We start from the raw sequence: 12,082 nt of genomic DNA on the forward strand, positions 1-12,082 counted from the left end.
GGCTCATGGGAAGCAGACACTTGTGTCTTTTTCTGCAGGGTTTTAGGAAAGCAGGCCAGAGAAGGTCCAATCCCCAATGGCCAGCATGCTGTAACCCCCTCACCTGAAGGACCGAGCACTTCGAGGCATTTCTGAAGCATGATGTAGCATTGCATTGAAAAGGCACAAATAAGCCCCAAACCCTAGCACACATTTATCCAGTTTGTGAAGCGGATTAATAGAATAACCAATAAAACATGTATAAAAGCTTTAATTAAATCTGATGAAATAAAACTTCATGTTTTATTTATGGACACTCCCAACATGTAAAGGATTCAGGGACACATTCATTTTTACTGCCATTTTGTCCTCATATCTATAATTAAATCCAGGCTGCAGCTCTGGCCCAAAGCAATGCGGCATTTTAAAGTCCGCCTTAGACTCGCCCTCCCCCACCCCCATCTGCTTTTAATTATAATTACCATCCCCAATGGGAAGGAGGCTTATGGTAAAACAAAACAAAATAGTAAAACAAACAAACAAACAACCCCTCCAACCCCCAGTTGTTACCACTGTGCTTCAGGAGGCCCTGGCTGGCTGAAGGAGGATTTCAGGCAGGTCGGTGTTTTCTCCAGTTCCAGTTTTATTCTGTACCAAGTGCACAATCCCTTCATTTTACTTTTGACATAAAAAAAAGGACTTCATGAAACAAGACAAAATAACTTATGATTATACGAAACATAACTGTGACAAATCACAAAACTATACATATTAATAGAAAAAAAGTGTACCTAATTCTTTAAAAGATTTATGACAATAAGCACCAGATGTGCCCCTAAAGTAAAATCGGCCCCATATCCAGTATGACATACAGTTCATTTCTCTACGTGAGTGTATATAACTATGTACAAGAGTCCATGTGATTTATGGAAACCAGATTTCCACTCTTCCCCCCAAAGTGCTTTATGTCAGCAACATTACACAGGATGCTCTGCTGTCTGTACAAAATAAATCTCTTCTTTTTTACATTCGCCATTTCTCCAATGACTGGCTTTTTTTTTTCTTCATCCATTGCAAAAAAAAAAAAAAAAGAAAGAAAGAAAAGGAAAATAAAAAGTAACTGCAGAAATATCACACCACCAACAAAAAGTGCCTTTACAAAATGCTGCTAGAAAACGTCACGGTCAAACAGTCAAATAAAATACCAAATAATTAAATTGGACATTTACAGTCGCTACTCCCAATACTTCGAGGCGAATGGACAGTCAAGGCTCTTGGGCAGGGGAGCTGAACATTTACTTCTGCTCTAACTTACTAATGTGCCTGACAGCGGGTAATTTAAAAACAACACACCAACACCAACACTCCGTTCTATCAGTGGGTCCGCTGAATGACCTCTGTCCACTTTAGAATCCCCTATGCAATCTTGGGGAGATGGGAGTTGTAGAGGGAGACACTTCATGGAACTAGGACATACTTTAATATTTAACAGCTGATCAGATGCTAACTTATAACTGACATTTTGAGGCAGTCCCTTTAGGGAATTAGGACAATGCAGCCAATGAAATGTTTCTAGGCAGATTGATTTTTTTTTCAATGTAATAGGATAATTGGCTTTGAGCTGTGTGTATTTTCACAAGCACCAGCTTTTTTGTTTTGTTTTGTTTCAAAAGAGGGGAACGACAATCTCTGCTATTTATGAAAGTGGTTGGTTACATATCGAGACTTTGAAAATGGCCAGGAAACGGAAAGGAATGAATTTTTGGAAGTTTCTACTTTCACTGCCACAAATGTAACGAGGAACACATCTGTGAATCTCGTGCAAGGTGAGAAAGAAAGCCAGGGACAAACCTGAAGGTCAGGCGAGGTTCTGGAATCTGAGAACAGCATGTGCAGTCTACAAGGAACTGGAACGTGTCATGCCCTGAGGGCCTAGGCTCAAACCTGGAGCCACCAGGATGCTCCACAGCTAAGAGGGGACACCGGAGCTTGCGGGCTGCACTAGCTGCTCCCTCAACTGCCACCAGTGCCCTTAAGGGGATGGCCTCTGTTCCGGCTGCGCCCCAACGCCCCCAGAGCAGCAGTGAGGCAAGAGAGGGGCAGGGCCACCTCAAGGCCTGGGTTTGACCCGACACTGGCACAGGCGCATCTCCTCCAGCCAAAGAGGAAGATGACATCCATAGTTTCTGAGGTCCAGCCTCTGGCTTTGTCCTCCTCCTCCCCCGCTGCCCACTTTCATTATATAAAGCCACACGGCAGGGCTGACATCACTGCAATAACAACCTTGCTTTTCGTCTTTTCCTTCCTCCTCACACAAATGAAGCCTGTTCTGAGGTCCCTACAAAGGCTCCAGTATTTAAGAATGGACACATTGTCTAAAGATAGCAGAGCTTACCTTCCTTTCCCAAGTGTGACCAAGGACACACGAGGGATGGCAGAGTTAGCATGCATGTGTCCCGGTTTAGGCCCGGGGACATGACCCACAAAGCCAGCAAGGAGGGTGGCATCTGACTTGCAGTCTGAGGGCTCATCCGGCAGGGAGGCCTGAGGAGCCTTCTTTCGTAAAACAAAGTGGACTTCTGTAAAGTGAGTAACTTAGCTCTCTGGCAGCCCTGGATGTCTGCACGGTGGCTGTCCTCAGCTCAGAGCTCACGCATCAGAGAAACTGGCCTGGCCTTGAGCACTGTAAAAGCAGGTCCCACACGTGGCTCTTTGGTCTTCCCACTCTAGGGCACATTGGGATCAAGTCCCCATTGAGCTGCTAGCGAGCAACCGTGCAGCCCGACTGCTAGGACCGGTCTGTCGGGGTACAAACTGGCCCCGGATCCCAAGTCTGACACCCTGCTGGGTAAAGCCTGTTGGAGACCATAATGATCTCTGCTGGACAAGTAGCACTGTTTCACTTTACAAGAGAAAGGAAACTGTGACATGGGACTGTTCTGGAAAGTCAGAGTTTACATGTATCTTTGGGGTTTGGCTACTTTTTAGGGCCTATGCATGGGTTTGAGATCTTTTTAATAAGCTTTGTAAACGCATCACAGAAAGTGGCTTCCTATTCAGGGTTGCTAACAAATGACCAAGAGCGCTATAAGAATCCCAGGCCCTCAAATGAGAGTTTCAGGTAAAGTTAACTTCTGCCTACCTTCCCTGGACTTCCCCTCTACCTGCCTCTGGGCAGAGCTTGCTCGGAGTGCCCGTCAGGTGGGCAAGGGCAGGTGGGTGTGTGTGAACGCAGACAAGAAGCAGGGGAGCATAATGAGAAGGAGGGAGAGGAGGGCATGGGGGAGGGACAGACGGATGGGTGAGTAGATATCCCAAAGGAGGTAAGTGGAAGCTGTGCAAAATAACTGGACATGGGGCACCTCTAGTTTGTTTTACTGAGATAACCAGGATCTCAGCTCCGTGGGTCCCTGTTCTCACACCAGCATGACCCTGGGCATAGCACCCACGTGGAGGCCATGGGTCAACCAGTCCAGCGATCTTTGCAGTTGTCCAAGGTCTTTGAGGTGGAGTCATGGAATAGTCAACCCTCCAGGGTTCCTGCTACAGCACTGGCAAGGGGCTGGGCCCACCCCATATCCCGCAGGTGGCTTTTGCTAGATGTGAAACTACCCTTGTAGGGGTGGCTCACTGACGCTGTGAGGTGGGTCCCAGCACAGCTATAGCTGGGGCAGAAGGGATATAACGGGGGTGATTAAAATAATTATTTCCATCCAAAACACAGACCTCTAAATATTTTTTTTCCTTTAAAAGTAGATGTAAATAACAAGTCTTTAAAATAAAAGAACTAAGATATGTTGCTGGGATATAAAACAAGTTGTAGTGCCTTTCAAGGGACTGTGCTTGACAGAAACTTCTGATCCTGCTTTTGGAGAAATACTGAAAAGCAATTGGTTAGCATGGGGATAGTAAGAGGAGAGAGGCAGCCGGCTCACTGGGGTGCCAGGCCGGGGTCGGTGCCAGGAACCCGGGCTTCTCCAAGCCCACTTTGTACTTTGGGAGTAGGTTTCCCTGGTTGCCTGGTTTCACATGAGCCAGCGGGGAGGATGAGCAGCGGTGCGGCATTGCCCTGTGCTTCTGGCAATCTGGGTGGTCCTTCCCTGTTTGGAGTTTTGTGCAAGGGTGATCCCCAAACTGTGTTTTCATATGTGCATCATTTCACTGGTGTCCTTTGAGGAAGAAGTGACAGCTGGAAGTAACAGGTATCTGGCAGAGTGACTCTTAAATTCCCTTTGAAAAGACAGTCAGTCCTGCTAGTCACCAGGAAACCCAGAGAGAAAGAGGAGCAACTGCAAATATTCCTGCAGAGCCCAGCTCTGACCAGTCCCACCTTCCAAAGACACATCGGTGACCTTGTGGGTTCCAGTGAAGAGGCTGACATCCTTTCCGCAGTCTATGAGAATATGAAAAAAAAGATGGCAAGCAATGAAAAGGTTCTGGAGGCCAGTGGGAGTGGAGGCCCTGGGAGCCTTTAGCCTTCGGTATAGACAGAGGAGAGCTGGCTAGGACAGCGGTCCATGGCGCTGATCTGCAAGAACGTGGCATCCTCAGGCCCACCGCGAAGAGACTCCCCGAAGAGGCTCGAGGACCCTGAAGGTAAATCATACACTGGAAGAGAAAGAACATGATGTTAACGCTCCTGCCTGGCCACATCCATGGTGTGTGCACTCAGCAAACACTGAGTGGGGTCATGGGCTAGGCCCTTAGGCAGCCTCTGTCCTCAGGGACCTTAATGGGGGGAGGAGGTGAACTTGCAGGCAGATGGCTAAAATAAGTCTTGGCACATAATACAGGCTGAGTAGAAGTAAAAGCAAAGTGCTCTGGGCAAGGCCAAGGATGGCCTCAAAAAGGAGATGATATTAAAGTTGAGTCATAAAGATGAGATTCTCACAGATGGAGAGGTAAGGAAAGAACATTCTAGAAGGAGGAAGCAGAGCGCAAAGACAGAGAGGGAAAGGCTTTGGGGCCAAGTGCTCTGGCCAAGTTCAGGTGGAACACATGTCGGGAGACGTGTGTAAGGGAGAGAGTCTGGTCAGTCTGATCAGGCCTACCTCCTGGGAGCTTTGGATGCCTCGTTGGGAGTAGACTTCATTCTTTAGGCAACTGGAGACTAGAATATAGAGTATCCAAGGAAGAAAGGGGTTTATTTAAATCTTCATTTTTGGAAGACAATGTTCATGGCGGTATGGAAGGCAGAATTTTAAAGACAGAGTCAACTCAGGGAACTTGCTGGAAGGCTGTGGCTGTTGCCATAGTCTGGGAGAGATACTAAGGCCCCTGAGCCAGGGTGGTGGGAGTGGGGCTGGAGAGAAGCATGAGGAGGAGAGCCATTTCAGGGGTAGATTCAACAAGATTGGATGTGGCTATGTGCGGGCTCATGCCTAGTCCAGGCCGGGCACAGGAAACCCACCTGGTCTCACCTGCTAGTGTGCAGGAGTTTCTAAGTCACAGACAACAACATACCTGCAATGCCCGAGTGGGCTGAGAAGGCTCTGTGGAACACATCAAAGCCAGCCTGACCCATGGGTGTGGGGGCCAGGCAGTCCTCGAAGGAAGGTACAGCGCCACAGGAGCTGCTGGGCAGCACGGTTCTCTGGGAGTCGGGGTACTGCGGGGGGCAGAAGGTCTGCAGCTGCCCGTAAAATCCTGAAATGCAAGCAAGGCAGTGAGCTCTTGCAGAGCCCAACTCCCACATAGCAATATCACCCCGACACAGCCAGACCCGCGCTCAGCCTGGCTGCAAACAACAAAATGCCTTTAACTCTGAAGCCCCCCTGTAAAATCTGAGCGAGCATCTGAAATGCACTACTGGAGCAGAAGCTCTTGTACCTTCAGGGGCTGTCAGAGCTTGTTGGCTCATGACATTTTTATCTCCCGCTCCAGTACAGGAAGCTGAAGGGCTTCTTACCTTCCCTCGATGCTCTGAAGAGTCCTGGAGACTGCAGGCCTGACCTTTGGCGAACATGCCTACCCCATCCCTCTCACCAGGTTCTGAGTATATCTTCACTTCCTTTATCTTAAATTCTATCCTGCTTTTTACATTTGGTAAAACCTGAAGCATGCTCTTATCAAGGCCCACTTAAGAAAAAAAAAGCAACATAGATCTATCCAACCATCTGTCCTTCTAACAGGTAAGTATAAATACACATTTATATCATCATCATTTTGAATAGGCACATGAAGTATCCCACAGGATGGGATGTGCTATATCATCACTGCTGATTTTTGCCGTAAATGGGACAATTAGAAGTGAAGATATCCTGTAATGAATATGAGAAAAGATCGCTTAATATTTGAAGATAATCATCAACATTCTGCTGATCTTATTTCATTGATCTCTTTCAATGCTTTTTTCTTGTGTAACAGAGGTTTCTAGGGAGTGTCTGTGGTCCTGCTCCATGATCCTCCACACCTCCCAAGATACCTTACCTTTTCCTTCTTCCTCCTGGCCTCATGGTACATCTAAGTCAATGGATTGTTTGCCTGCAGTATAATAGGCTTTTAAAAACCTAATAATGAAATCTTCACTTGATACTTTATTGAAGGGAGAGTTGCTGTTCACTGTGTCTGTTTGCTCAACTGCAAAATGTGACTGTCGGTTTCACTGGCTCTTGTGAAGATGAAGGGGTAAGAAAGACCATATGTAACATTTTAAGGTGCTTTATAAACCTCGGTTATTATTGCTATCACTACTCTAGTAGGAAAGAACACAAGGGATTAATAGAGAACATGCCTCAGGGTTCCTATTAGATGATGGAGAACACAGGGCTAATCCACGGGCCCTAGTCCTGTATGCCTTCTTCCACTAGAACTGCTCCGTTTCTTAATGATCAACAGGTAAGGGAGGTGTTATTCAGGTTCTTTTTGACTCTCTTCAAGTACAACCAGGGCACACCGGCACATCCAGCCGACTGTGCTCATGACCCTTGTAAATGCTCACACCACCCTCGGCCAGGAGGCCTGTTCTGTGATTGCTGGCAACATCACCAAGAACATGTGCAGAACTGCTCCTAAAAATACAGTCTGGCCCTCTAGGAGCTTGTGATCCAAGAAAGAAGGACCAATGCAGATTTATGCATCAGGAACACTCACAGAAAATGAAATAATATCATTTAAAAGTAGATAGTAGTATACTTTATATAGAATTTTGGGGAAAATGCCCATAAGGTTTGTGCGGAGGGATTAAAAGCACGTATAGGAGTGCAGACTAGGAAAATACCCAGGGGGGATACCATGTCAAGGCAGGAGAACAAAGAATGGGAAACCATTAATCCTTCTTTGTTTGATCTCTAAAGGCTTCTGTGTATGATCTTGGCAGACAGATGGGCAAAGGACCCAACTAAACCACCTGGAGACTCAGATAACTGATCAACCAATATGGACAAACTCAGTCCTCTAGCCAACAAAGAAATAGAATCATGACTATAATAAAATACCATATTCTACCCATCACATTAGCAAAGATTTCTAGAAACCATTCTCTGTGCTGGTGTGAGAATGACAAAGTTGTTTCTGTCCAGTGTTGTAGACTCTGTGAGAGTGCAAACTTCTTGGAAAACCATTGGACTACCTGTATCTAGAACCCTAAAAGTGTCCATATTCATACACCAGGACTTGGGGATTTTACTTCTAAGGAGGTATTCTAAGTCTATTCCAAAGAACAGAAGCAATTCTGCATAGAGGTAGTGATTACAGGGCTAGCTATTAGAACAGAAACCCCAACGGCCCAACAGGCAACTATAAGGGAATGATTAAGCAAAGAGGGGTACATTTACATGATGAAAATATTAAGTAGGCATTAAAACAATATTTACAAGGAGTTTTAACAACATGGAAAGACCATTATATAAGGTTCAGAAGGAAACAAAAGCAAGATACAAAACTGAATATGGAGACTGGGCACACTCATGTGCCAGTCCATGCATAGCATAGATGGCAAGGCATCATTTCTTCTTCTTTTTTTTTTTTTAAGAGAGAGAGAAAGAGAGGAAGAGAGAGCACATGAGTGGTGGGGAGGGACAAGAGGGAGAGGCTCCGCAGTGAGCACAGAGTCTGTGCGGGGCTCAATCTCAGGACCCTGAGATCATAAGCTGGGCTGAGATCAAGAGTTGGATGCTTAACCGACTGAGCCACCCAGGTGCCCTGGCAAGGCAACCTTTGCCTTTTGGGCTGGCATTTTTGGCTTTATATTTTTCTGAATTTTAATAGTGGGGAAGAGCAAGTATGCTGGAGCCAGACTTCCTGGATTCAAGACCTAGCTTAACCACTCACCCACTGTGTAATCTTAGTGAATTACTTAGCCTCCCAGTGTCTGTTTTCTAAACTTAAAATGAGGTTAAAAGTAGTACCTACACCTCACTGAGTTATTATAAAGATTAAATGAGTTAATATTTACATATTATAGAATATAATTTGATAATACAATTATATAATTAATACTTGTATATTTTATTTTATATAGGTGTTTGTTAAATAAGTAAAATTAAAAGTGAAATGATTTTATAACCACCCAATCCTCAAAAAATTAAAACAAAACCCTAGTTATTAAGAGAAATAAAATTTTCAAAAGGGTAACAAGTAAGTCTTTCAAGAATAATCAAATATAAGAATGGATACAGCAGCAGGCATATGGATGGAGCACATCTGCTCCCCAGGCAAAGTCCTCTGGAACATTCATGTCCCTGTGGGGACCTGAGCTGTATACATCTTGCCCATATTGGTCCTTAGATCCTCCACTAATCGACACATAATCTCGATTTCTTCACTCAGCCGAGTGCAGGCTCAAAACAGCAACAAGTTTGAGGGGTTTGAAGGAAGTTTGAGAGATGAGCAGCTTGTGGTTTGGGAGGTTCCCTGGACTGATCTTGACTTTGGATACCTGGTGACCAGGCACATATATCAGGAGGGAAACATGATCCTGAACCACCATGGGTGGGTTTTTTAGGATGTAATGTCTCCTCACGGAGGAGAACAGACCATATTTGCTATTTATATCACTCTGCTGGCTCTGCTCAAATCGGTCACCTGTAAATTCTCTAATAGCATTCCTCAGGAAACGGTTTCCCTTCCAAGAGCAGAAGACATTTCTTGCTAAACTCTTGCAACTCCCCAAATAGGGACATTAAACACGCAGGTAGGTCAGGTTCACGGATAGAGACCTCTGGCCTTTATGAAAACCGATTTTCTCTCTCTTCCATATCTTCTTTTATGCTTCTAAGAGAGCAGAATTGTTACACGGCTTCCCCCTACAACTGAGTGTTGCGACATGTGAGTTTAAAAGGGCTGGGATCCCTGGGTGGCGCAGCGGTTTGGCGCCTGCCTTTGGCCCAGGGCACGATCCTGGAGACCCTGGATCGAATCCCACGTCAGGCTCCCGGTGCATGGAGCCTGCTTCTCCCTCTGCCTGTGTCTCTGCCTCTCTCTCTCCCTCTCTCTCTCTGTGTGACTACCATAAATAAATAAAAATTAAAAAAAAAAATAAAAGGGCCTGTGATGCAGTAAAACACACCCAGCGACATGAACTTTTAAATCCAGCATACTGGGTTACAGCCCCCAGATCCCCCGCCCCCCGCCCCCGGCCGCCTGGGTTACAGTGAGAAGGTACAGTGGACTCTAATTCATGCCTGTGGGTGTCTTGGCTGACACGACGAACAGCTGAAACCAGAATGGTCCCGCAAGCATGTCTGATGGCTCTCACAGCCAACTCGGGGAAAGAAAATCCTCTTTATGAAATCCCTCACTCCAAGAAGCCAGTCACCAGAGATGCCAAGTACACTGGCGTGGATGGCTGTGGTCAGGCAAATCAAAGAGCCTTACCATGCCCTCTTCCCGGTGCTAGTTCCATAAAACTAACGAAGGGTTTAAGAAATCCATTAGGGTCTCACCACACACACACAAGCCCTGAGGAAGCCTAACTCATCTTCTGATGAGCAGCTCCTGTATTCCAGCTGTGGGATTTCATGCAGTGAATGTGGATGGAGCACAGTACCCCTCAGACCAAAAGCAAAGTGAGGCAAGATGTTAACACATTTCATGGGCATAAAACATAAGCTTGAGGGCAAGGTCGGCTAATGTGTCAGTCAGATAGTCAATGATGGTCATCAGGTGCTGTGGGAGAAACCAAGGAAACAGAAGATCATGCCTTGTCCTTGAGGGTTGCTAATGCTGTTGGAGCGAGAGCACACACAGTTATTACAGCGTAAGAACACACACGGACATTCATGTTGGCAATAAACGTTGGCTGTCACCTTCAATTATAAAATCACCCCTACTCCATTTAACATGTTACTTTGTCTCCAAAAATGGCAGGGGCGGAATCTCCAGATAAGCTTGATCTACCCACATTGTAGCTCCTGAAGTTCAAGAAGAATCATTCCTCTTCTTGTCAGTTTTGAGAAGTTTTTTCCCTTCTAAAAATACACCTGTTTTCCTAATTATAAAATATATGTATATATATTTGGAATTAATTATACCAACCAGAACATGTAGAAGAGTATAAACAAAAAAAGGAGAAAGTTTTATTTCTACATTTAGATATGGCCAGATGTATTACACAAAACTGTAATGTTTGTTATATACATTGCTTTATCTTCTATTTTCCCCTGTAATATTCTCTATGTGCTTCACACATTCCCTAAACATCATTCCTAAAAACACCTTCCCCTTCACTTTGTCACATGGGGTCTACGTTCGATCAGGAGTCCAGGTCACTCCTGCTGCTAATGATGACAAAGCAGACCCATGAAGCTGGGTGTAGGTTTTCCTCCCAAAGTGGAAGGGGAGTGGGGAGACAAGAGAGGAATTACACAACTAACTATGTTAACAGAAGGGTGTCATCTAGGGCAGCACCATCCAACAGAACTCTCTTCCATGATGGAAATGATCTATTTCTACCAATATCTCGCTGTCCAGTACAGTCACTGTATATGGTTGCCAGACACTTGAGGTAGAGCTAGTCCAACAGAGGAACTGGCCCTTTAACTTTATTTAATTTTAATTAATTAAAATTTAAATAGGCACGTGTTGCTCATGCTCTTATCCTGGACAGTGTAGCTCTCAGAAAATCTGTGCCTTCCCAGTGTTGAGAGCACACCTTGTTTCAGAAATGTTTCTGGTTAAATTCCTGAAGGAAAAACACAGAACCCACTACCCAAGGTTTAAACAAAAGCCAGACAATGATTCTTAGACCCATGGCCTCCAAGATAGGAAATATATTAGGCTCTTTACTACATTTATCTTTTCCTTAAAAATCTACCATTGCAATCTTTGTGGAAAAAAAACCAGAATACACATACATCGGTAAGTGAACAATGGTCACCCAACTTGTAACCCTCCAGGGGGCTGATGAGTGACTGTTTGAAGCTAAACTTCCAGAGCATTCCAGCTCTCCTGGAGGAGTGAGCCACATTCTCTTCTGGAAGTAGGAGAAAGAAAAGGAAACGTGTTGCACAGTTTTGATACTGGCTCTTGGTGCCCGCTGGGAGTGGCAACAAGCACAGGCCCGCCCCCAGGGGCCCCTACCACGTGGTGGTGGAGTAAGGTTCAACACAGAGGCTCGACCCAACTGTGGGCCCTCATGGATGGGGATGAACAGCATCAGCCCGCACCTCTCATCAAGGCACCCTGTTGGGAGCTATATACTTAGTAGGTTGTTCATGTAGCAGATGGCTTTTGCAAATTGTTTAACTCTCCTTTTCCTTTAACGTGAGGCTGGGAACCACCACCAAATGCCGGGCACCAGGAAAAGTGCTGGACGGACAGTGTGCGGAATCAAAGACTGACCCCTCCCTGAGCACGAGCACGGGGACAATGTAAAGAGGCAGCACGCAGGGGGAGCCCCTCCTGGGCCACAGTGTGGTCCCCTGGGACTGCTTCCTCAGCCAAGTGGCCCTGGGCAGGCTCAGCAGAAACCTTTGTGAGTCTTCCTGGAAAGAACACCCAACAGCAATCACTTCCCAACCCCCTCCCCCCCTGCCCCGATAGCTAGGGATGGGAAAAAGCCTTCAGCTTCTGCGTGACCTGGGGATGTCATTTCAGGGATCAGGCCAAGCACTGCCATGGTTGGCCACTGCCACTGCAGTGGAGCCGGCTGCTCGCTGGACCT

At 45.9% G+C, this 12,082-nt stretch overlaps 1 protein-coding gene across 26 annotated transcripts in view; it reads right to left on the reverse strand.

Annotated features, from left to right (window-relative positions):
- Positions 1-235: 235 nt before the first annotated feature.
- The window catches only part of GLIS3 (GLIS family zinc finger 3), a 622,522-nt gene continuing 610,675 nt past the window's right edge, over positions 236-12,082 (reverse strand). For all 26 annotated transcript variants that reach the window (XM_041729374.1, XM_041729434.1, XM_041729405.1 and 23 more), the window contains 2 exons: positions 5,443-5,625; positions 236-4,587 (listed from right to left, as the gene is read on the reverse strand). In XM_041729374.1, coding sequence (XP_041585308.1) covers positions 4,451-4,587; positions 5,443-5,625 — 320 coding nt within the window. In that variant the 3' untranslated portion in view covers positions 236-4,450. The remainder of the gene's footprint in view (positions 4,588-5,442; positions 5,626-12,082) is intronic.

The sequence above is a fragment of the Vulpes lagopus genome, chromosome 2 (genome assembly GCF_018345385.1).
Source record: "Vulpes lagopus strain Blue_001 chromosome 2, ASM1834538v1, whole genome shotgun sequence".
Classification (NCBI taxonomy): domain Eukaryota; kingdom Metazoa; phylum Chordata; class Mammalia; order Carnivora; family Canidae; genus Vulpes; species Vulpes lagopus.